The sequence below is a fragment of the Cydia fagiglandana genome, chromosome 4 (genome assembly GCF_963556715.1).
Source record: "Cydia fagiglandana chromosome 4, ilCydFagi1.1, whole genome shotgun sequence".
Classification (NCBI taxonomy): domain Eukaryota; kingdom Metazoa; phylum Arthropoda; class Insecta; order Lepidoptera; family Tortricidae; genus Cydia; species Cydia fagiglandana.
The window spans coordinates 6,540,121-6,566,753 of NC_085935.1; the positions used below are offsets into that span (position 1 = coordinate 6,540,121).

At 35.6% G+C, this 26,633-nt stretch overlaps 1 protein-coding gene across 1 annotated transcript; it reads left to right on the forward strand.

Moving 5' to 3' along the window:
• The first annotated feature begins 85 nt into the window (after positions 1-85).
• LOC134663413 (uncharacterized) lies at positions 86-25,868 on the forward strand. Its single transcript, XM_063519781.1, has 20 exons — positions 86-650; positions 1,057-1,098; positions 1,438-1,470; positions 5,777-5,800; positions 6,414-6,431; positions 8,004-8,027; positions 10,675-10,753; positions 11,358-11,443; positions 11,547-11,666; positions 11,738-12,607; positions 12,687-12,828; positions 14,549-15,861; positions 16,338-16,466; positions 16,645-16,843; positions 17,380-20,450; positions 20,999-21,262; positions 22,397-22,544; positions 23,422-23,560; positions 24,254-24,362; positions 24,894-25,868. The coding sequence occupies exons 1-20, from the start codon at positions 300-302 to the stop codon at positions 25,008-25,010; spliced, it is 7,278 nt and encodes a 2,425-aa protein (XP_063375851.1). The 5' UTR covers positions 86-299; the 3' UTR covers positions 25,011-25,868.
• The last annotated feature ends 765 nt before the right edge of the window (positions 25,869-26,633 follow it).

Genomic DNA, 26,633 nt, shown 5'->3' on the forward strand with positions numbered 1-26,633 from the left:
TTAAAAGGTGATTAAAAGCGGTCAAGCTCCCAAATGTCATATCAAAAAACTAATATTTTGAAAGTCGCATTCCATTTCAAGCCACCATTCCATCTCGATTTATGACAGCTCAAAACATTTGATATTTTCCTATACAATTTACCATAAGTCTAAATATATTAATTTACGGTGTTATTTCCAATACAAAAATGACCGGTTTAAATGGAAGGAAGACAAACATAAAATAGTGTTATTTCAGAACCGTTTATGATTAGACAAATTATATTATTTGTAAGTGGAGAAGGCTAGTAAGCGTCACGATGTCTTTTATAACAAAAAGAGAGCGCGTATTCCATAACCTGGAATTATGTGAGTTACCTCCAAGAAATGAAGGGAAGTTAAAGACGTATGCGTCTTGCACGGACACCAGAGCATGGTCACATTTCGCATCCTCGAAGACTGAACACCTTACAGAACTGATAAAACGGAATAACGCTCTGTCAGCGCCAATAAAGTATGTGCCTATGAAAGTGATTGTTGACACGCTCATGGCATCCAAGAACTTGGAGATAGGCAGGCTAAAACGCAAGATAGAGGAGTTCGAGCAAATGTTAGCTGCTTATGATGTACTGGATCTAGATTGTGCACAAAAATGTGAAATCGCAAAAGCGGTGAGTAATATATATTTCATTCCTTTTAAACGGTTCTACGATATTGTTTAAAAAAATTATGACCAGAGATATTATGTAGCATACTTAATTGTATACAGTGCAATTTTTGCACTAAATATCTTAACTCCCTCAACCTTGAACTTTAACCTTTTATTACTACAACTTCCTACAAGAATATTGTCTTCGATTACTGTGATAGTTAAATTTAAATAGTTATATCGCACATAATGTTATATAGCTTTTTCCTACCTGAAAAATATTAATAAGGTATACACCTTATACCAATTTCCAAAACCATTAGTTATTTTTAATACCTTATCTAGAGAACAGTCCCATCATCCTAATACTTTGTGGTCAGATGCAAATTACTGCGAACATCTAATAATAAATGAATATTATATTTCAGCATGCAGCTATCAAAGAAGCTAATAAAGACCTTGACGAATTGGTAAGTTTTCATAAACTAATTGAAGGGATATTTACAAAAACAACATAACTGCAGTTGGCACTTTTTTAAGAACATTGTTAATCGTTTCAGGTGTCAACCAGTGTAGTCAGTTATGTTGTTTTCGTAAACATCGCTTCAATTAGCTATGAAATTAAAGCCTACCTTTTAAGTTTATGTTCTGTTGGTTTATGTGGCATTTACCTAAAGGTTTTGTAATTCACTGAATGTTGCGATAGTAAAAATACGAAAAAACTAAATGTACCATGGAGCACTAAAAACGTAATGGAAAAACTAACGAATTGTGCACACTTGTTAATGATAACTCAATATTTTTTTCAGTGTTTGAACCTGGATATCTCAACCGTTACAGATGTAAGTGTTTATTTCGTATAGGTATTGTTAATAAATAGTTAATATAAGTAAAAAAAATTAATTTAAGTATTTATTTATTTATTTAGTATTAAGTATTATAATATTTATAATACATAGTTAAGGTTATGCCTTCCCGTGCATGCCTTTGCCCAGCTTTGTTGCGTATTCATCATCATCATCACCATCATCAGGCTTAAATTATTACATTACTAGTATTAATAGTTTTGGTCTTAGTTAAGTTAGTTTATAAGATTTTTACTGTATATGGGCGTTTTGTTGGCCCGTAAATAAAATATTTGTATTTGCGATAGTCTTACACAAGTCTACCTAGTCCCACAGTAAGCTCTAATAGACGACGATACTTTAAAATAGTGTTTAAAATAGATAAATAATACTTAACTACATACTTAAATAACACAAATTCAACAAATTTTGTATAAACCATATGCTTATAAATAATGCAATAATAAGCTTTTGTTCCTAAATACAGTTTTTTTAGAATTATTCTAGAATAAATATTGTAGTTCCAAAAAACGACAATTTGTTGACTCAAGGGGCCCACTGATTAAGTACCAGTTTGCCGGACGATATCAGCCTGACAGTTGTTCTGAGCTGTCAAATTTTGCTTCTAGCGGAAGCAGTTATAAAGTTGACCCAAAAATTTTTTATTAAGCTATGAGCTTCATCACATATGTTCCTTGAGTAATTCTAAGCATTTCAAGCCTGGGAGGCAATAAGAAATGTGTGTCTACTCGGATTTGTAATGGATTCAAACTTTCAACCCCTTTTTAACCCTGTTAGGGGATGAATTTTACAAAACGCTGAAATTACTTTTCCTGTCTTTTAATAATATCCCCAAATACAAAGATTCAAGTCCCACGTTCGAAAATTTTTTTGATATCCATACAAACTTTCAAACCCTTTTTCACCACCTTAGGGGATGAATTTTCAAAAACGCTGAAATTAGTTTTCTTTTATTTTAATAATATATCGTTTTACGAAGTTTCAAATTCCTAGCTTAAAATAAAACTTGAACCCCATACAAACTTTCATCCCCTTTTTAACCCCCTTAGGGGTTGAATTTCTCAAAATCGCTTCTTATCTCTTGTACACTTTATAAATGTAATCTAGTGTGCAAATTTCAACTTTCTATCATTTGTAGTTTCGGCTCTTAACTAATCTTAATAACTTTTGTATAGTGGCCAAAAATATCATATAAAAATACTATAATAAAGCGTAATTCATGCAGATTCTAAACATATACACGTTGAGTAATATCCTACTGCAAAAAGATGGTGAAAAAATTATTAAATGACCGCAGCGCGGATAATTGGACTTTCGTTTATCTTGCGGACCGTCGTTTATCTTACAAAATGATCGAGTACGAGTATCTACGTAGGTATGCTTACTTTGCTAGATTTTATGATGACGAATAAAATACTGTCATCCAGACATAATTCATCATACAGACATAATTTTTATGCACTTTAATTTTAATGCACTTGCAACGATTTGAGTGGGGCCTAGTGTTATTTGACCGGTGTTTTCTGTAAGGTGGAGGTAAGTACGTACTTCCCCAGTTGGGCTCTGCTCGGATAGATCTGGAATGACATCCGCTGTGCTGTGCCCTACCACACAAAGCGAGATGACATTCACAGTGCCCATACCTCTCTTTTGAACGTAGTTTAAGGATATACCCGGGTCCATAATTGGGTCCGAGAAATAACTATTATAAATGAAATTATTCTAATAAAATAGCGCTCTTATTTTTGCTGATAATATTAAAACACTATTTATGAGAGAAATTGTACTACTTAGGAAGAGGCAAAATATTTATTTTCACGATAATTTTCATGCTATAACTCACTTTAAGTAATTTTATAGGTACTTACTTGTTGTTTTTAATAAATAACTTCAACCTGCACATAACATTCATTTGGATTTGATTTGGTTTGATTTTGTTTGATATTTTACATTTAATATTTGCTTCAGGTTGGTGTGGTGAAAAATTCTGTGTTTCACTCGGCGGCAAATTTTGTTTAACCCTCGTTCTTTGAAACCCTTACAACGCTCAAGATTCAATTTTTCGAACCACTCACTACGCTCGTGGTTCAATTTTGAAATCTTTCGCTAGATCGGGTATCAATATTAGCACGAGCGGTTAAACAACAACTTTGCCCCCTTGTAAAACAAATAACTATTATGCGGAGAGCTTACATTTAGAAATCATAACAGCTATGTATATTTGTCATACTAATATAGGTTATGCAAGTATGACTTGGTGACAAACCAACGAAGCCCCGCCTCGCGGGGCTTCTGTTTTCTGCTCTGAGGGATAAAAGGTAACTAACGAACCTAACTTAACCCAACCTGAAATTGCGGTTGTACATGATCTTATTTGTTAAGCGAGCCGCCCTCCTCTTTAGACATGGGGATACCTGTGTGTATTTTTTTAACCTATACCAGAATTATGTCTGTGTACTGGAAACTGCGGACATTAAATATACAGAAAGCATTTTATTCGTCATCATAAAATCTAGCAAAGTAAGCATAGTTATAGGTAAACCAGAACTTTGGGAGTATTGTCAAGAGGGCGCTCGTTTTGAATTTTATATAGCAACAATTTGTATAGTGGGGACAATGGAAATTGGCAGATGATTTTTGTTTTATTCCGACAACGTTAATAAGTGCGAAGTTTGATGTTTGGATATTTCTTCGGTTATTACGCTTAAATGGCTGACTCGATTTAGATAAAATGAATAGCGTAAAGTAAAGTCAAGTAAGCGTAAAGTAAGTAACGCAAGAGTTTTAATCTATTTCCTTTTTTGTTTTCTTTTTTTTAGGTTTGGTCATTTAATTTCGCCCTTACGCCCTTCGCTAGCAATCCGTGATACCGATGCATGCGATACACCTAATACACAAATCAAATTATTACAAGACATCAACCAAATCGTGACGACGTGACTATAGTGACATTTGTCCATAAGTTTGAAACTTACCCGTCAATTCAGATGCTAATTTCGTTATGTTTTCTAATGGAAGAAATTTATCTCCCGCACGTTTTTTTTTCCAATAAATAACTATATACACTATTTACAACTTTTTTCTCCGTAAAATCTAAAACTTTCGGCATGATTATGGCAGTCCAATAATAATTCACACGAAACTAGACAAAGCAATGTTTACATTGTCAATATTGACAACTATCATAGAGGGTAGATGTTGTCTATTATTAAAATTGTTGCCATTGCTAGAAATTAGTACCAACAAATTTCCGTAACATGGCGCACCCTCAATAGATCCTGGTTCACCTATACCTACGTAGATACTCGTACTCGACCATTTTGTAAGATAAACTCCGCCTAGCGAGAGTCCAACTACCCGCGCTGCAGTCATTTAATAATTTTTTCACCATCTTTTTGCAGTAGGATATTACTAAACATGTATATGTTTAGAAGCTGCATGAATTGCGCTTTATTATAGTATTTTTTGTATGATACTTTTGGCCACTATACAAAAGTTATTAGCTCTCAAAGCAAAAACCTCCATCCCAAGTTTTTATCTTTTTACGTTTTTCTTGCAAAATTACTATGAAACTGAAATAAACAAATATCAGCAATAAATTCCACGTCTTCGGTTTATACGAAAATGATACCAAACTTGCCCTAGTAGCCACCAAGACCAAAACAGATTTTTTTGAATGATGACGGGTGGCGGCCATCTTTGTACCCCGCCCTCCTCGACTAGACGCACGCTTCTTATCGCCTCCGAGGCTAGAAATGCTTAGAATTACTCAGAGATCATATGTGATGAAGCTCATAGCTTAATAAAAAAATTTTGGGTCATATATGGCAGCGATCCGTAACTGACTCCAGTATAAGGAAAAAACGTGCCTCGGAAATCAAGAAAATGTCATTCTCGGATAGATGCCGCACACACCTTTAGCCTATTCTCGACTAGATGGCGTGACGACACGGTTTCATATTTAAAAATTTTAACACATAGATATTAGTGAATGAACATGGATCAAAATGATATAAAAATAATAAAATCATTTATCCATATGTATTTATTTTTTTTGATAATTTTATACGTTTTCATTTTGAGTTTTAGTCGTGTGTCGATAGATGGCGGTAAATTTACTGTGACTACAAAATTTACTATGACAGGACCCCTCTATACTATCTATTCTTATTTGCTTTTACTGAGAAAATTTTGTCTCCGTTGTTAACCATAGTTTTTCATGTACCTACCCAGATGAAAAAAACTATACCCCATAAGCTCATATTCTTTTTCTTGTTTTCAGGGCATCGAGTCGGACACGTTTGAGGTAAACAACATAATTAAGTTTGAGGCCGTTTCTTAGTTTTCATTTTGTTATGCTACGACCTTGATACGGCTCACACTCTCACTCACTCACTCACTCACTCACTCACTCACTCACTCACTCACTCACTCACTCACTCACTCACTCACTCACTACTCACTAGCATCTAACGCGCACCAATAAGTGCGTTCGAAATGTCTAATAGCACGACTCAATGACGCGCGGGTGGATAATAATCAACACCTTAACAAATTGGAAACTCAGAATCAGCCGCTGTATAAAAAGCGACACTCTTTACAGTCTTTACTGTCCATCGGTGGACCTTATGCCTTTTGTAATAAGGTTTACGAACTGTCAGTTAAAAGTGTCGGTAGACCTTAAGAATCTTCTAACCGCCCCCATACAATCGAAGTTGCGGTGTCATTTAAAAATATTTTGAAATAATATTTAAATTTGACTTATTTAAATACCTATTCAAGTAAAATACATACCTATGTACGAGTATATCTATGTTTAGTACTAGTTTTTGTTGCTAGGATTTGTACCTAATATAAGAAAATTAAAGCGAGTAGAAAATTTTACATGCAAAACTCATATCATATTGTTTTTTTTCCAGACTGGGAAGTCGAGAAGCGTAAGTGTTTCGATTATTTTAATCTATGTGTGAGTCTAGCGGAAGTTTTGTCTGATAGTCAGACCGAAAAAAGTCAGCAGCGATTTTGATAGCCCACGCATGCAAGTGTCATTTTAAACGTGAAACTCCTATGATATTATGACGTGTAAATAACACTTGCACTGTGTGGGCTCTCAAAATTGCTGCAGATTTTAACACGCTTTTATTAGGTCGACCTGTATGTAACTATGTAATGGAATCTAAGGTAACTAATTTAACCATCTTCCAAGGATCGTAGCATCATGAAAATAGGCAGCTGTATGTAGTTCTGATGACAAAACAATAATATGGTACTGTCGAACTGATCTGATGATGGAGACGGAAACTATATGAACTGGAACTTCATGATGGAACATAGTATCATAGCTGTGTTTGGATTTGTTAGAAAAGTCTTGTAATGAACTTTATGACCACGATTAGGTTTCAAGGTCTGATGATGAAGCCGGAAGATAGGCACTGGCATCCCATGATGGAATATCGTATCATAGTCGTGTTTGCACTTGTGAGAAAGGTCACGTAATGGACTTTGAACACGATCAGGCATCAAGCGTGTTTTTCAGTGTTTATAAATTTTTATATTATTTTTTAATACAGTTGCTCAAAAAGTGCTACTTTACGTAGCTGTTTAGCGTGCGGAAAGTTGGTTATCTCGAACTAGTGCTTTTTACTTTTCCAATTTTTTTAAATTTATACTTGTTCCAATTCACGACTACTTATTGATGAGTGTTAATGTTAGTTTCCTTTAAACGTCGTAATCAGCATAAAAACCTACCGTTAATGTAAGAATACGAAAAATATTTCATATTTAATTACTTACCTCTTCATCATTATAACACGTTTATTTTTTAATATTCAATATTGAAAATTCCGTTCTTAATAAGTTGACTGAATGGAACGGAATAGCTGTCAAACGCCCATAGATATAATATACTTAAAGACGACGTCTAACCGAGCTGTCACTGTTACCACCTTTGTTTAGTGTACGATTAACAATGTTTTTCTTATTTTTTCGCAACTGTATTAAAAAACGTCGTTCGATACACGTGCGGAAATGTCATTCTTCACTCGTCCCGAGTCTTGCCACTCGCCTGCGGCTCGTGGCAAGATATCTCGGTACTCGTGAAGTAATGACATACCTTCCGCACTAGCATCGAAATGTACTATTTTCTTGGTCTAACTCTAGACACAGAAGGTTGTGTGTAGAACCTGTAGAATTGTTTTATTCCTTTTGGTTTCTTGTTTGCAGATTCAGTACAGTGCTGATTGGGTGATTTTTTTAAATATTACTTATTTTATTTTAATTAATTTTAATTTCATTTGAAAGTCCCATGGTATATTTATTTATTTTTTAATTAAATAGGTACCTATATAAGTATCTACTTTATCATGTCTGTCTCACATATAACTCATTATAATTGTTTCTTTCAGTCTATTAAATCAAAAGGAGCTGAAGTAAGTATTTGGATCATAAATAAATTAATATAAATTATAAAGTAATATTATTTGAATAAAATATTATTTCATTTGTTTTAGTCTGACCGATCGCGTGGAGATGCAGTAAGTTTTTTGTTTTGATATTTTTTTAATATGTATTTTTTTACAAAATCGAAAAAACTAAATACTAAAACGAAAAAAAATTTTTTTGGAATAAACTAAATAAAATTATAAAGCATTTAAATTACCTAAATTCATATCTGCATGTAGTTAGTTTTCCTTATGACAATGGGGAATTTTTACTAATTTTAATATCATCAATAATTCACAGAGATGTGACTTATTTGAAATACTTGTCTTGCAGTACCTGTTGAAATAAACTATTTTGTGAAAATACAAATTTGAAATAAATTTCAAATAAAAATTTGAAATAGTTTTTGGTACATATTTTATTTTTTCAGAATACAAAATACTTCTTAGCAGGTAATGTAGCTAGGTAGGAGTTACAATCTCTTCTGTTGTTACAATCCTTGCAACTCTCTCATTATTTTAACGTGGTACTGTTAAATCTCTTTAGTAACGTCGCACATGACCACAAGCGTAGCGAGTGGTTAAGAGCCCTTCAACGTGCACACTAGCGCCACAGCTAAATAATCGTGATTATTTAAATTTAAAGAAAGATATTGATAAAATGGGGCCGCTACGTACTGTATTGTGTATTTAAGTACCTTTTGAATACATCAGACTAGTTTTTATGTTGCTGGATTCGTCAATCTATGCGTCCAAAGTTAAAACGGCCGTTTTTGTTTTGAGGTCCCAGATCGACGAAACCAGCAACATAAAAACTAGTTTAATGTATTCGAAAGGTACTTAAATACACAATACAGTACGTAGCGGCCCCCTTTTTTCAATATTTTTCGTTAAATTTAAATAATCACGATTATTTCGCTGTGGCGCTAGTGCGCACGTTGAAGGGCTCTTAAAAAAATGGAATCTTAGGTGTTGCGAGGGTTTCAAGGCACGAGAGATGAACAAACTTTTCTGCCCTGGTGAAACACATACGAGATGTCTTCATCACACCAACGAGAGGCATTATAGGAACTAGCTGTAAAAACATTACAAATCTACATTAATGCTTTTAAAAATTGGCCGTTAGAAACCATCATCCGTCCATAACCGGTTAATACGAGCAAACAACTAGAAATTTGCACTACTTGTACTTTTTATCGCAAAGTAGGGTACATCGCCAATTACTAGCCACCCCCCAATTACTGGCCACTTAATTTGATTTCTATTTATAGGTGAACAAAGTTCATTTTAGTATATAAGGTACGAAAATCCAATTATTAGCCACTTTTCAATTACTGGCCACCTATTCCAAAAATGAATTCTATTTACAGATAAATAAAACTCATTTTCAGTATAAGGAAAATGGCCAGTAACTGAAATTTATCCACAACCCACTCGTTCAATAACTGGCCGCCTCTTACAAAAATGAGTTCTATTCACCTATACACAGAATTTCGAAACACTGATTTAAACTGTCACGATTATTAAACATTATCAAACTGCACAACGGGACTTTATCGCGTATTTAAGTTTTAAGATTTACCTCCGACGTTTCGAGGACGGCGTTGTCCCCGTGGTCTCGGAGAAGACTGGCTCAAGTTGACATCAACATCTTCTAGCCGCGCGAGTTTTTCGAACTACCCGCACTTGGTCTTGTTTATCAGTTTGAACGTTTTGCGCACTAGGGATGTCACTCTGTCGACACACAACACTAACGATATTCGATTTATCGACTGTCGATATCCGTTTCCGCTTACATTTACTAATGACTGGATTCCATGTGGATGAGATCTTAAAACCCTCGTCCCGATTAAAATTGCAATGTTTTTTGATTTCAATGGCTTCCCGCACTTTTCTACTGTAGAAATGGCGATCCGTGGAGAGGATTTTAGGGTTATGCAGCTCAATCCAGTGGTTTGGTCCTGACTCCAGCAAATGCTCAGCCACCGCAGACTTGTTGACCTGACGATTTTTGACAGCTGCGATATGTTCCTTAACTCTTTCTGCTATGGTGTATGTTTAAGGAACATATCGCAGCTGTCAAAAATCGTCAGGTCAACAAGTCTGCGGTGGCTGAGCATTTGCTGGAGTCAGGACCAAACCACTGGATTGAGCTGCATAACCCTAAAATCCTCTCCACGGATCGCCATTTCTACAGTAGAAAAGTGCGGGAAGCCATTGAAATCAAAAAACATTGCAATTTTAATCGGGACGAGGGTTTTAAGATCTCATCCACATGGAATCCAGTCATTAGTAAATGTAAGCGGAAACGGATATCGACAGTCGATAAATCGAATATCGTTAGTGTTGTGTGTCGACAGAGTGACATCCCTAGTGCGCAAAACGTTCAAACTGATAAACAAGACCAAGTGCGGGTAGTTCGAAAAACTCGCGCGGCTAGAAGATGTTGATGTCAACTTGAGCCAGTCTTCTCCGAGACCACGGGGACAACGCCGTCCTCGAAACGTCGGAGGTAAATCTTAAAACTTAAATACGCGATTAAGTCCCGTTGTGCAGTTTGATAATAGTATTTCGAAAATACCTATTTTTGTATTTTGTATTTATATAAAGTATTTTTCACATCTCTGAAGATTAATTCATGGTATCAGATGTGTAAAGTCTAAAAAGCTTCGAGTTTTGCGAGCAGAGCACCTTATGTTTGTGATTAAACAACTAATGAATCTTTCTTATCATTCAACAGTGGACTATGATGTTCGACAAAGATATGGCGTCGCAAGGCAACCAGACGTCCCTAGTGTGCCCATGCGACGCGAGCGTATGTGAGTGCCTTAGGGAATCAATCAATTAATCAAATTATTTATTGGTCATGAGTTACATAGAATGTTATATATTCTAATTTACAACGATCTTCATGTGCTGCCTCAGAGAGGCGTACAATATGGAAACTTAGGAGGTTTAAAATAAGCACGCATTGCTGCGTAATATGAATGTTGCTCTTATTAGGGTCGGTTGCACCGCCTATCATTATTAAAACGTTCGCTAAATTGTTGTTTGGAAAGTTCATTGCCGTTGATCAGTCCCTCAAGTGAGGTTGGTGCAACTGGCCCTTAGAGTACGTAAGTGTGTATGAGTAAGGACTTAAGGATCTATTGATTCATTTGCCCGTTCCAAAGAAAGCACGTTCAAGGATATCGATGTAGATTTTTCTCGTTGTATTAGTTTGAGCTTTGAGCCATAGGTACAGTCGGCAGCAGAAGTTACTAAGTGTTCCAAATTACCTTGACACGCTCTTATTTTCTTAACAATAAAGTCGCGTCAAGTTCATTTTGAAGACTTGGCCCGCTTAGCAAATTCTGCTGCTGACTCTACGTGTTCTTAACAATTGAAAATAAAATAACTTATGGCTGCAATTTTCTATTATAGCTGTACAAGACCCAAGAATAGATGAAATGACAGAACAAATTATATCAAAAGATGCTAAGTTGATCGCCATGCGTAACTCATTAGCGGTTAGTAGATTTAATATTATTTATGGGTTAACTAATGTTGTCATGACGTAACAATATTAATTGTAGGTACTCAGTACTCACCTTACATTATAAATGTTTTCAGATGTTGGAAAACGATATCTGCGAGCCATTTGGCATTTATGCGCACATCTACACGGCATTAGAGAAAATCTTTGGGGTTCTATCCCAAAACTCTAAGTACAAACAATATCTTAACCTTATGGTCCGTACTTTGTCGTCGAGTAGAAATGCTATTTAACGTTAAATAACGTTATTAATAAACCGCTTTTGCAGACAGCTGGCAAGGACATTCGCTGCATGGATATAAAAGGGAAAATACTGTTTAAGATGAAGGTGCTTGAGAAATTCTCCATCGCGTTGATTGCGCCGTGTTCGAAAGAATTTCATTGCATCAAAGGAAAATACTGCCCTTGTTACTACGCCGACGCTAGCACAAAAATGGAACACAGCTGTCGATTAACGCCATCTGAATGCATAAGTTCAGATTCAACAAAAAGATCCCAACTAGTAGCTGATATCATGGAGCATGAAGAAATGAAAGAAATACTCAGCAAAGAAAGCACACCTGATGAGAAAGCTGATTCTGATAGTGACACTGACATTCAGGGAAATGACATAGCTTCTGTTATTAATGAAGAGAACCAAAAACGTATTAAAGATCTTCAGGAATGCTATGAAGAGTTGTTGAACTGTTATGAAAACTTAAAACATGAAACTGATTGCATACGATTACGATGCACAAAATATGAAGATTTGGAATTGGAATTGGAACGTTTACGAGGTCAATTAAAGGAATATAATTCACTGTGGAATGAGAAAGAACATTACCGAAAACGATCCGAAGATTTAGATAGTTTAAAACAACAATATTTAGTACTCGCAGAAGAATCATCTGAGTTAGAAACAAAATTAAAGGCAGAATCAGAAATAAATTATATTAAAGCTAATGCGATAGATGAACTGAGAACTCAAAACATGTCCCTCGAAAAAAGATTAAACGAATTATATGTTGCATTTGAAAAAGACAAAAATAACCTACAATGCCAACTACAGGAATCTGAATGTAAATGTATGTGCCAAGATCAGCAGATCAAAAGCTTAAGTTCACAAATAGTGAAACTTCTTGAACAACAGCCCGAAAATGTACGAAAGTAAAGTTATATTAAGATATTTACAAGTAATTGATATTTTTACTAAACATATTTTTTTATTTTGTTTTAAGATACCTCTTCAAGATACTTCACTTTCTAAAGAAAACGAGTCATTAAAAGATCAACTAAAACAATATCAGGATATAGAATACGAATTTCAGGATAAAATGTCTCACATCAACGAGTTGGAATTGGAAATCGTAAAGTGGAGAGGTGAAATATTTATTTAGTCTTTAAATATTGTCATACAGTGGAACCTGGATAATTGCAATCTCAAGGGACCGGCCATTTTTTGTCAATTAACCAGGTTTTTCATTTAAGCAGGTCGTGTCAATGAACGAGGTTCAAAAAATCGTTGTGTCAATTATAGAGGTTTTTCATTAATAGAGGTTGCGTTCTGACAAATTTCTTTTATAGAGGTGCAAATAACCATTGAAAGTAGATTTACATTCTTACGTTCTGGGTTTCTAGTCTATAAAATGCTATATATATATACCTATATATAGCTTCTGTCAATACTTGCACTTTTACACTACATTAATTACTACTTTATTTTCTTATTAATCATTTGGGTTTAAAAAATTCAATTGAATTGTAGAAGAAAGTTTTATTAGAATGAAAAAAGCATACTTTGTTTATGATTTTAACAAAACTATTTCACCTACTACAGGCTGTGATAGATACCCAATAAATAAATTGAATTCTGGATGAAGATATAAATAAAATGATCATTGCTATTAAAATATTGTTTCTGCTGTCTACAACTACATTATTTCAATTACAAAGGTAATAAGTAAGACTCGTTTCAATAATAGAGGTAAAAAAGAGCAAAAATAACGGTTTTTTTTAACACAGTGTCAATTATAGAGGTCTTAGTTGCGATGTGGTCAATTACAGAGGCAAAATTACGAAAAGCACTAAAATCTAAATTGCAATTATAGAGGTTCCAAAATTTCAATTATAGAGGCCTTTTGGTCTCAAGGGACCGGGACCGGACTTTTGGTTGCAATTATTGAGGTTTTCCATTTATCCAGGTGCCAATTAACCAGGTTTCACTGTATAACATATTATATATAATTAACTACTGTAATAGAGGAACGTAATGAAAGTTATAATTGTAAATTTAAAAAACCAAACTATACAGAACCGTACAGCCGCCCAACTATACTCGTAGTCCAAAGGCGGTTGGGTGGTGGCCAACTATGTTTCAAACTCAAATATCTTCGTTCTTGCTTTTGAATGGAAGTAAAAACTTAGACAAAACTATAAAGATTATAAATGCTAAAGCAACTATGTATGTCTTCTTGTCTGTTGATGTTGCCTCTTCACGCTTAAGGAGCATTCCACGGGCTGTCCCGTACAAACGCATTGTATTTCCTGTGTTGCGACTTTTTTCTCGGCATTTAAAGCAGGCGATTATTTTTCTGTGGATATTTTTGACCATTTGTCATAGAAAAGGAAACTCTTACACCTTTAAATCTTCAGAAACTTCGCGTTTGTACGGGACAACGGTAGACAATTTCATGGAATGCTCCTTAAATGGGCTCACCCATTTAGGTGAAATTTGATATGAAAAATGTTAGAGGCCCGAAGAAGGACTTAGGATAGTTTTTATCAATCGTTACAAATAAGTACTTTTGTACAGTCAGTATCAAAACTACTATCTGTAGAGACATATCCAGTCTGTGTCAGACACTTTTGGTGCGTTGTTTCATCCGCTGCTATTATGCTGACATGCTGACTATAACTACCTATTTTATTACTTTAAGTGCATACATGAAGAGTAAAGATTTTTTCCCATTTTTTTAATTGCAAGAAAAAGCCGATAAAGTCGATTTTCCGATCGTATTAGTAGATAAATTACAAATCCAGCCCTTGTTTTGAAATAAAATTAACCATGTGCTTGTTACTTGACCTAACTTTTTTTTTGTAGCCGCGTACGAAGACTTGTTTAAACAGAATCAGTTATATGAAGGATATATCGATAACTTCCAAAAGGAAAAAGATAGACTTATGAAGGAAAACAGCGCATTACGAGAAGAAATTAAGGATAAGTCAGATGCCGTTGAAAATCTCATGGGTGTGATTAAAATAAAGTCTTTAGAAATACATAAATTGACAGATCAAAATCAAAATGTCTGCAGTCAACTTGAATTATTGGGTGAAAAATATAAAGATCAGCTTAACTTATCACGACAAGAGAGTCAGGAATTACTAAAAAAGGTCAAAGACTACGATGACTTTGTTAAAACACAAGAAGCTCTGTCTCATGATATAGAAGAGAAAATGCGTGAATATGAAACCTTGAAAATAATTATGAAGGCAAAACTGGATGAAAACGAAAAGCTTAAAAGTGACTTGAATCACCTGCAAAATGAAGATGCCTGTAATAAAAAATCCATAGAAATTTCTAAAAGAGATAGCTCAATAATGAAGACAAGATTATCCGAACTAGAAGATATTTCTCAACAATTTATGAGTTTGAAACATGCATTTGAACAATTAAGTAAAGAGAAAAATGGGCTGGAACAAGAATTAAGAAAAAAAGCTTCTCAACTTGATAGTGCAATATACTCAATAAAGCTAAATAAAAAAGAAAGTGGTGAACTTTTGAAGCAATCTGAGTCCATTAAAGATGAGTTAACAAGACTACGTTCAAACAACGATCTATTAAAGCAGCAAATAAATCAACTACAGGAGGAAAACAAGGCGTTGAAAATTGAATCTGCAAGACTTTCTAATCTCGAACATGAATTATCGGATTTGAAGAAAACCATAACTGAATTATTGGAAATGAAGGCAGAGTTGGAGCATAGTTTAAAAATTAAAGAACAAGATCTTAACCATATGCACGATATTTTAGACCGTAAAATAGAAGAAAACAAATCTTTGATGGAAGAGCTCGATACTTTAAAATCTCATCACTCACAAGTAACTAATAATATAAAGGCATTCGAAAATGAAAAAGAAATACAGCACACTGAACTGGATAAATACAGGCGAGAAAGTTCTGTCTTAATTGAAAAATTGCAATTTCACAATGAATTAGAAAACGAACTTCTAAACTTAAAAACAGATCATAACGCGATAAAATTAGAAAAAGAAAGGTTGCAAAAACAATTAGATGCACAGTTATTAGATTTCCAAAAAATACAAGAAGAGAAGAGGGAACTGCAAAGCAGAACTGACGAGCTTTTGACCTACAACAATGATTTAGAGAAGGTGTTAGTCAATACACGGAATGAGGTATATAATAAACACCAATAACAGTGCAGATTAATTAGTTATTATAAGCTAGTGTTAAAAAGCTACATGATTCGGCTATATTGTAATAGATAACCTTGTGGCATGTTTTACTATAATAGTTCGTATTTATGAACACGTACCTAATTTGAAATTTGGCACACCCAGCTGTAAGGCCTAGAGCGCACACCGTTTAACGGGGTTTTCAATAATAATACGACGATGCCATACATAAATATGGACAGATCAGCTTTAGAAGACTTAAGCCCTTATTCATAAATACGCTTCAAACATCAATTAGCTAATAATCGTTTGTCTTTATCTGTCATTTTTACTTATGTATTTGTAAGAAAGGGATAAAACATAATTTAACTAAATCAGGTCCGTAATAAGTATTATGAATAAGGGGGTAAAGCTATTAACACACAATTATTTTCGTATTATTATTTATCAAATAACATAATACAAACACGTTTCAGCTTATGCAATCCAGCTCCTCAGAATATAAACCCCTAGCTGACTTAACAAAAGAAATCCAAAAATTGAGAATTGTTAAAAGTGATGCTCAAAAAGAGATTAGGGAGTTGCTGCATAAATTGGACGAATCGGTAATTATGTCTAGTTACTTCGTGTAATAACTGGTTATTCTACATTTTAACTGGCCTTCTTAAGACTACCGAGCCTGACCGAGTAAGAGCGTAGGTGTAGGCGAGGCTGTAGCTCTCAGAGTTAGTAGTAATATAAAGGGGCTACTTACTAACAGTGTGTGTGTTTATTTTAAAATAGGAACAAGTGATTTTGAACTACGAAGATGAGATGAACGCGCGCGACCACAAGATAGCGACCATGCAGAATCATATCAACTCTTTGCAAGACGAACTTCAAAGGGTGCAGTACCTTTTAGAGCAAGCCCTCGATGCTGGCAACGACATTAAAAAGACAAATCTTAGCATTGAGCAATCACGCAAACAGTTAGAGGCACATCGTAAGTATTAAAAGTCTTGGTGACTATTTTTGTCTTGGCCTCTAGAGTCCGCCGAAGCTAACATTGCACCATAATATTTAAAACCTTCGCGTTTTGAATACATATTAACTCACCTTTATAGACGGGTCTATCGCGAATTTATGTTATTACCTTTATTTAACGAAGTTTTGACACATTTGATACAGGTTTCACTGTGGTCATGCATGGCGACTACGACCAGTGAAACCTGTGTCGAAACGTTCGGTAAATAAAGGTAATAAGGCAAGGTAAGGTATAAGGTATGTAAGTTGCACATATAAACTTACACATGTAAGTTGGTGGCAATGCAATATTATGGTACCATCGAGCTGATCTGATGATGGAGACAGGAGGTAGCCATTGAAACTCTGTGATAAATCGACGCAATCTAATTTTGTTTGGGAGTTTTAAAATTGTTTCGATGAGTACTTATTAGTTGTGTGTGAAAAGAAAAGTAGTCAGCAATTGAAGTTTATATCAAAAATGAAAAAATTGACAAAAACGTATCTTATTCACAGATTCTAAAGCATCGCACAATTTGAAATTGGAATTAGCAGTTCTTAAGCAAAGTAAATCAAAAATAGAAGACGAATTATCCATTACAAAGTCGCAGTATGAACTATCATCTAAAAATAAGCAAAACTATTTATCTGAAATTGAAGATTTGAAGAATGATCGAGACATAATAGTTACTGACATTAAACAACTGGAAATATTTAGCGTTGGTGACAGTGAACTATATCCAGATGATTGTGAGATAGAACGCATTTTACATTCGATTGATAGAATTAAAAGAGCTTTCGAGGCAAAACATGCAAAAACATTATCCTTAGAACAAACGATAGCTAAAGTACAAGCATCGTCGCAGTTGGTATTAAACAAAGCCGACGAAGCTAAGACATACTTCGAAAATGAGAAGCAAAGCATACTAAATGAAAAAGAAAACGTAATGAAAGAAAAAAATAGTTTGGAAAAACAATTAGTTGACCTGAAAAATGAATTAAATAATCAAATATCGAAAGATGGGAAAATAATCAAAGATTTACATGTTGAAATGTCAAACCAACAACTTCTTTTTGATAAAATTCATGATTCCGCAGATAAATATATCAAGACTCTGCAAGATGAGATTCAGTCCCTTAAAGATTTATATCAAGACGCTCATTCTAATATAAGTGAATTACAAGAAAAACTTAGCAAAAGTATGGCTGAAAATGATGAGAAGGATAGTATTATACAAAATATTATCTCTGAATTAGAAAGTAAAACTAAAGAGATCTCTGAAATAAAATTAAATTTTGATAATTTGGCCAAAGACCATACCAATAACGCTTCACAAAAAAGAGGTTCCGATAATTACAGAGATGTTTCATCGCAGACAGATAATGTGCAGCATCGCTCATTCTTTGATTTAGCTGGTTCTACAGCAAAAAGTTCAGATGAAATGGGTCAATATGATCTAACAAAAATAAATAAATCTGGACATAGGGATTCTATCAAACCAATGTATGACCTTTTACCTCAACATAAACCCCCATGTGTTAATGAGGTCCAAATTTTAGCAGTTGAAACCACTCCGACGTTCGATTTTGTCAGGGCCAGTTATTTAGATTATAAAATCAAACGACTTGGTCCAGGATTAGTAGAACATCATTCAATACTTCCCACATCGGCAAGTATTACTTCATTCGTTGATGTATCACATGAGATGAGTAATAATTTCTCCGAGTCTAATGATTCTTATAACACACAAGATGTGGAGATTCTCAAGAATTATGAAGGTTTGGTCGATATCTATCACAGTCCGTCAGATGGTATAAAAACTTCATCTAAATTGATTGGTATCAGTATTCCAAACCAAAATTCATTAGAAACTTACGGGCAAAAAACCGATGGAGTTTATCCAAATAAGAACAGTAAAATTTTCTTAAGTGAGGTAGTTCAACCCACTGAAAATTATAATGAGCTTCATACGACAGCGAAATCTCAAAATGAAAAGCATGTAGAAATAGCTGGGAAGAAAAGTGACAATAGAGACAGAAAACATGTAAAATCAAATGTGAAATTTGAGAGTAGTAGTACTATTCCATTAGATTCAAATAAAAAAGAAACCGATGAAACAAAATTGAAACTAAAGATTAATCTACCTCGAGTAGCAGTTGAAAGTAATTCTTATGTAACTACTACAGACAATGACAATTATTCTACTTTTGATAATTACAGTCATTCAATACAGGAATCCTTGTCCGATGTACACAACCCGTCTTCTAGCGAACACGATACTAAATCTGAACCAACATCAGTACCAACAATTTCAAAAGCTGATGACTTATACATGAGGTCACGCAGTTTTATAGAAATACCCTCCAAAGATTCATCAGCAAGTAAATCTAGCAGTCCATCAGACAGTAGAATACCTGCTGATAAAACAAATGATAGTCCAGGTCAATTTATAGTTTACGAAGACCGTAAAGTGAGAGTGACAAAGCCACAACAAATTTTCACGTTTATGGAAAAACTACAAAATCCTGATTTCAAAAATGATGAAGCATCGTTCCGTTTTATAGCCGATGATGAAAATGACCTACCAACTGGCAAAACATTAGATCACAATGTTAAACTAGATAGCTTTGGTAAATCTGACGATAGTATATACCTTCATTTGCTAAAATCAAAGCGTATAGTCCAAACTAGCAAAATGCCACAAAAAGAAATTGCATATGATGATCCTTTAGAAGGATTAGTGTCCCGTGAAAGTAACAAAGATTACTCCTATTTGGCAACTGAGAAAAAAAGGAAAGAACATACTAGCAAAACACCACAGCAAAAACTTGCACCAAGCGGAAATGATAAACCACATCACAAGGGTCGCTTAGTATCTGATAAGAAAACCAAAACAAAGACTGGTAACGTGGGCTCTGATGTTAGCATTGGTTATTTAAATGAGAAAAAAAGTGAAAGCGAAAAATCCCACCACGATACAGAGGCATGTTTAGAAGCCGATAATTTTCTTAAAATTTCAAAAAGTAGTTCTAACATGGGTGACGATGGTCATAATGATAACAGCATGCAAGAAAGGCGGAGTGATTATGCACTTAGGTATATTTTGGATTCATTGAAGCCTGATCGTGCAGAAAATTCAGGTAGTTATTTATTATCAACTACGAGTGACGAAGGATATGCCAATGACAGGATTCAGCCATCTTCGTCAAAAAGTCGCCCAAAATCCCTCGATCAGGGCGTAATGGTAAACTTAGATACAAATAATAAATATTATGAAGAACTTATAGCTGGTTTAAGGAAATCAGTAGAAGACGCAGAAAAAGACCATAAACTGCAGATTGAAGCAATAAAAATACAGTACGATAGGCACATAAAAAATATAATGAACGAGCACAACCATGGTGTTAAGAGTATACAGAGTATTCATGAAGAAACTTTGCGCGATATTATGAGAGTTCATGAAAATGAAGTTGAAAATTTAAGAACAATGAGCATAGAAGCAATGCGCAAAGTTGAAAAGCTTGAAAAAGAATGTATGTCACTGAAATCAAAAATGAGTCTAAATAGCTCTACATTGCTTGATGAAGTGAGTATCTACATTCACTTGTGTTCTGTTGTTGAAGTTATGATTAATTCAGTTGGCAATTATATTACTTGGTATCGTCTTGGGTCGTCCCATTCGTTTTACGTCAAGTTCTTAAATTAGTCCTATTTTGCTTTCGTCACGCGTTCTACATTGAAAGCCACCGATGATTGTGACTAATGTAGAATGAGTGACGAAAGTAAAATAGGACTAATTTAAGAACTTGACGAAAAACGAATGGGACGATCCAAGACGATACCAATTACTTCATGTTGACTGTTGAGTGGGTTTAATGAAACGATAATCAGTCGAGTCGATAATAACCCATTGCATTAAGGTGAAAAAGTGTATAAATATTTATGCACTCGACTGTACAATGAAATATGTTCTTTAAAATTTGGAACTCTATTTTTTCCTTGTCTTTATTTGTAAGGCCATATTGTTGACAGGTAGATAATGCAATTCTATGATATTCTTTCAAGATAAATAACGGAAGAGTGATTAGACGTGTTTTTATTTAATCCAGTGTTTATACATCAAACTATTTTTAGATACCATGTAAATGCGAAGGTCTTGAAGTCACAAAACAGAGGCCCAAACAATCTGACACAAAGGTGCTTACCAAGACCGCCCTTGAAGCGTTCGACGTGAGGCCTAAAACGCGGGCAATTGGGCCTTGCACCTGTACCTTAGACATCAACATTTCTGACACGATCCGGAACATATTCCAGCAAGTTGATGTCGAGCAGAGGAAACTGGCTGAGACAACTTACCTAAAATATATTTCTACGAAGATCACAAATGGTAATATAGAGGTAAGAAACAATAGTACAGGGCTCAAAAACCGTTTATTTTCAAACCGGTTTCGTTCACTCGCCCGGGAACGAAAATGATTTCGTTTCAGTTTGCGTTTACCGGTTAAAGATCTGTTCTATTGAGATACTGGTTTATTTATGCCAAATTTGTTCGCATTCCATTTTTGTCGAACGAAATTAACCGGTTAAATTAAAAATATCGAAACAAGATAGAACGAGTAAGCATTGCTATCTCTTTTACGTATGACAATGAGTTTAAGGCCCCCCCACATCTGGCGTCTTTCGGGCGTCGGCGTCTGTCGGCGTCTGGTCAGCGCTATGGAAAATGACGTCGCTGCGCAGTTGCGTCGACGCTGCGTCGACGTTGCTTCGAGCAGCGGCCATAGAATTGTAGACGCCGACGCTCGAAAGACGCCAGATGTGGGGGACCCTAACTGAGAGTCTCCGAAAGCCAAGAGTAACCGGTATTATTTTATCATTCCCTGCGAACCATAAAATTCCATTCCCTCTTCTTACCGATTAGGATAGAGCACGAATTTTTTTTAGTTCGTGTTCAACTAATTAACCGGTTTTTTTAATGAACGAAATAATATAACGGTTTAGGCATTTCAATACTGCCTCCGAGCCCTGCAATAGTATAAAACTGCATATGCAGCATATCTCGTTAAATTCCTCATTTTAAGTAGATAATTTCGTTCAGACTTATGTACCTATATAAATGTTTATAACGAGTCACAATAAATCTTAATTCATCTCAACACACTTAATTAGTCATCCGATCTAAATTAATAAAGGTATTTAATTTCATTATATATTTTCAGAAAATAACATAAGCAAAATCATCTACAGTAATGTTGATAGTCTTTAGGAAATAGGTACTATTTGTACCATCACGCTCCCTCCCCCATTGTTGCGCCACTTAGGGTCCTAGCTAAATTGGTTGTTCAATACATACGCTATGAATTTCCAATTTAGCAAGAACCCTAAATTGCATTACAATCCCGTGTGCTGACTGTACATTAAGTGAAAACCACATCAAAATCTGTCTAGTACCTTTTGAGTTTTACACAGATGGACCTTGTCATCATTTTGATAAATTTATGAATAAATTTATTAATGAATTTACTTCGCCAGGCTCTGGATACTCAAGAGCTGTCATTCCTGCATCTCAAAGTGTGTCGTATTTGGAAACAGAAGCTCAACAAGGAAGAAGCGCTTCAGAAGAAACTTGACTCTTTAGAAGTTGAGTTAATTAAGAAACAGAAATGTGCGCAACAACATAGTATGTAACAATTATACAATGTAATTTCCATTGTCTTCAAACCTGTGTTCAATTCTACGTTCTCTCTCCTCTTCTTCCTCATCTTCCTTTTTTACCTTACCAAAATAATTAGGACAAATTGAGAGCCAAGGAGGTATAAACTCCAAGCTTACATACAGCTATAACTAAATACAGCAGTCTTTGATTTAATTTTAATTAAATCTTGTCCGATTGGAAGTCGCTAAAAATTCAATTTTTACCCGAATATGGGTTTGACCATCCAAAAATCCTTTCTTAATCTACCTCACAGTTTGAAGAATATACAAATCAAATCTCAAGGTCCAAATTTCAATGGCTTAGGTTGTGCGTTGTCTGCCAGTACCTAAGTATATCCCCTCGTATGCTTTAGACACGGATCCAAGCGTGTGAATTTAAATCTATTGTTTTAAATGTCTACAGGTTGCACTTCGGGGAGTGTGCCCAAGAGCTACACGAGCTCATTCCACCGTCCCCATTCTACCATCGGACTTTTAGACGCACGGCCGGTTTCCATCCTTACTTGGTAGATATTCCACCAATTCGCACGAAGCGCTTTGCTTCTACTTTCCTTATGCGCACTGCCAAGGAATGGAATTCCTTGCCGGCGTCTATATTTCCGTGTTCTTATAACCCGGCAACCTTCAAATCAAGAGTGAACAGGCACCTTCTGGGCGAGCTCGCTCCATCGTAGGCCACGTCTACGCCTCGGCTAGTCTGTGGCCATGAGTAAGCCCATTCATAAAAAAAAAGGTCACTTTTTCAATGATTATATTTGACAGGCCGCATACGACGGGATATACCGCGACTGTAGTACTATAAATGTATTCAGTTTTCAGTTGAATGCATTTTTTGTTTTCAGTGGCCGAATTAGATCGTAAAGTGGCTCTAGAGAAGCGGCGGCTCGAGGAAGTGAGAGAAGCGGTATGCAGAAGCACGCCTGTTAATTTGTCCGAGGTGAAACCGCTGCCGATACGAGAGACTCCAGAAAATAATTGCAGGTCAAAACTTTATACGAGTATATTTACATGACTTTGTGTTCCTAACATAATTTAAACTTTTCACTGTGTGCTACTACCTCGGCGCTAACAGGAAATAGAAAATAACATTTGGACATTTTTGACGCACTTAGTTGACTCCTAACCTTTTGGACGTCAATGACCGATATATCCGCACCGCAAGTCCAACGCCAAAGACGGATTAATCGATCACAGACCACAGATCAACATAGACTTACGTGCATAATATGCATAAAGTTCAATTTCAGTTTTGACACTTCGGTGACGTGGCGTGAGTGACAGCTTTTGTTGTTTGACACGGCGTCAAAAAGGTGTCGAAAGGTGGAGGAAAGGCGTTTAAACGCGACTATGAAGAGTGACCTTTGGTTGAACCTCGTAACCCAGGCCCTTATGCGCTTTTTAAATTGGAACTTTTATTTCTATAAGAGTTCAAAGCTGAATTGAATTAGCACTTATACACACCGTAACTTACCAGGATAGGAACATTATGCCTATTGGCCTTTGCTATACCTATAGTGATTACCTATACCTTTCTTTCTTGCAATACCTACAGCGTAGATATCCAACCCTGGAATACCAGAGCTCCTAAACTAGTAATCTTTCGCTAAACATTTTAGCGCTGTAATATCTATTTTAGGTGAAGTTTTCAATTCTTGGTTTTTATTGTTTGTTTAGTTGTCCCTGTAACGTCGAGCACCAGTTGGCGGAGCGGCGGTCGGCTGGAGACCTCATGACCGCGGCAACCGGACCTAGAAGCCCACGGGCAAGGAAGAAGGAACAAAGGGTGTAGTATTGTTCTCTTTCCTAAGGACCCAATCACCAGTACCTAATCCGGTCGCTGAATTCGAAACGGGGATAGGAAATAAAACATAGGTCTTCCTTGTCGTATACTCATGGCTGAGGGACGTGACGAGTGTGGACACTTTTGACCAGCGCTCTCCAAGCCGCTCTGTCCTGAGCCCAGTGCATGCTAGCCTGCAATGTGACGTTTGTCTCTGACGTTATTCTGTTCGCCCAACATGTGGCCATACGTCCACCCCTACCTTGCCATGCGGCCAGTAATAAGGAGCTTTTACAGGCTATCTGGCCCTGTCTAGCTCAGATGGCAAACATAGGTATTTTGGTAGAAGAGGTAGTTTTACGGATTTTGTAATTCTTAGATTCCACTTAGAAGTTGTGGTTGTAGATGGAACTTGGCAAAAATGAGATGCTAATAAAGCGTCATCTCCTGGGAATTTGCAAATATGGACGGGGAAATGAGATTTCTGTAGGATGACCAAAATTGGCGTCAAAATAAACGTGCGTATTTTGACAGGGAGTAATGTTAAGAACGGACGCCGAGGAGAGGCGAGACCGGAGACTATACACGGACGAGCCACCCACGAGGCTGCGGCGACAGCACGACCGGCCGTCGCGGCCGACGAAGAAGTAACCATACCTATACCTTTGATATCATACCTACTGCCCTGCTAGCGGAAAAGGTGGCTATTCTAGACCAAGAGTAAATATTTACTTAAGTTCTAAACTAACTACAAATATACTAAATTTAAGATGCTAGTGCTGAAAATAAAATAGAGAGCCGGTATATAACTTACATTTGTGTGGCAAACCAGTAAAATGTTTTTTTTTTTCTACTGACAAATTGATTTGCCGAACTATAGGGTATTAGTCATTTTTACGGGTGCCGCAAGTTCGTTTTTATTTACATTTTATCATATTAATAGTGAAATTGTTGTTATTATAAGCTGAAACATGAAATTCTATTGTCGCAAAGGCCCCAAAATATTTGAACAGAAAGTAAAATGGAATCAAATTTCGATCACTAGAATTTCGAACCATTCATTATTTCAAGCCTCTTTAGCGCTAGTATGGCAGTACTTTTGCTTTACACTTTTGCTGTCTCCTTGAAAATGGTTTAAATGTGATCTCGAGTTAATTTATAAATATTATAAGCCTATAAAAATATTTATATTGGAGACCTCGGGTACCTAGCGAAATAGTTAGGGAGTGAACGGTGAAAGTGGTAAAGAGACAGTGTTTGCAGACATCTGGCAACGAATTTGACACAAGAACAATTGTAAATCTACTTATCCTCTCAAAATTTCTAAATACTGTATAACAATACAATATAATGGATTAATGGCTGAAGGCGGTGTGATATATTTTACAAAATTAGATATTTTATACGTGATTTTATTTATATATTTTTATAATGGTGTGTTATATTTATTGAGAACTGTGTGAATTAAGCAAAAAATTTTAAAAGTAAAAGGCAAGTCATTAAGAGTCATTCACGAGTTTTATTTTTATATTAAGTTGGTAGATAGAGTCAGACCGAGAAAAGTCTGCAACGATTTTGATAGCCCACGCAGTGCAAGTGTTATTTATACGTCATAATTACATAGAAGTTTGACGTTTAAAATGACACTTGCACTGTGTGGGCTATCAAAATCGCTGCAGACTTTTCACGGTCTGACTCAAGTTATGAACAAACCTACAAACCAAATATCTTGTGCAACAGGTACAGTCGCCATCAGATATATCGGAGCGGCCAAGGTGTTCACAATATCTGAACAAGCACTCTAACGCCCTGACAATAGAGGCGTGCTCAGATATTTGTGAGCACCTTGGCCGCTCCGATATATCTGATGGCGACTGTACATAGTGTTCTTTAAACTCAAGGGCGCGAACTTATAAAACGAGACAAGATTGAAACATTTTCAAATCATTATCTACTAAGTACCTATCACCTTACAGAAACGGCAAAATTAGGGTACATTTATATTTGTACAGTATTTACATATATTTAGGTACTTTTTTTAATAGCCTGTTATAGTGTCCCACTGCTGGGCAAAGGCCTCTCCCCTTGATTTCCACGACTCCTATTGTTGAGCTTTTTCCGGCCAGTTATTAATGAAGGTATCTAAGTCGTCGTAATTTAGGTACTATTACAATAAAATCATCGGAAAGTAAAGGTCCTCTTAAAGTTAGGGTTCCGGAAGACATTGGTCGGCTGCTTGTAGATGAGGTTCTCCACGGCCCGGCCATCGTCATC

Excerpts from the sequence above, each read along its gene's own strand:
- LOC134663413 (XM_063519781.1), top strand. The coding sequence starts at position 300 with ATGTCTTTTATAACAAAAAGAGAGCGCGTATTCCATAACCTGGAATTA. Across the intron at positions 11,667-11,737 it reads AACAATATCTTAACCTTATG|ACAGCTGGCAAGGACATTCG; the intron begins GTCCGTACTTTG and ends CCGCTTTTGCAG. Across the intron at positions 12,608-12,686 it reads TTGAACAACAGCCCGAAAAT|ATACCTCTTCAAGATACTTC; the intron begins GTACGAAAGTAA and ends TTTTGTTTTAAG.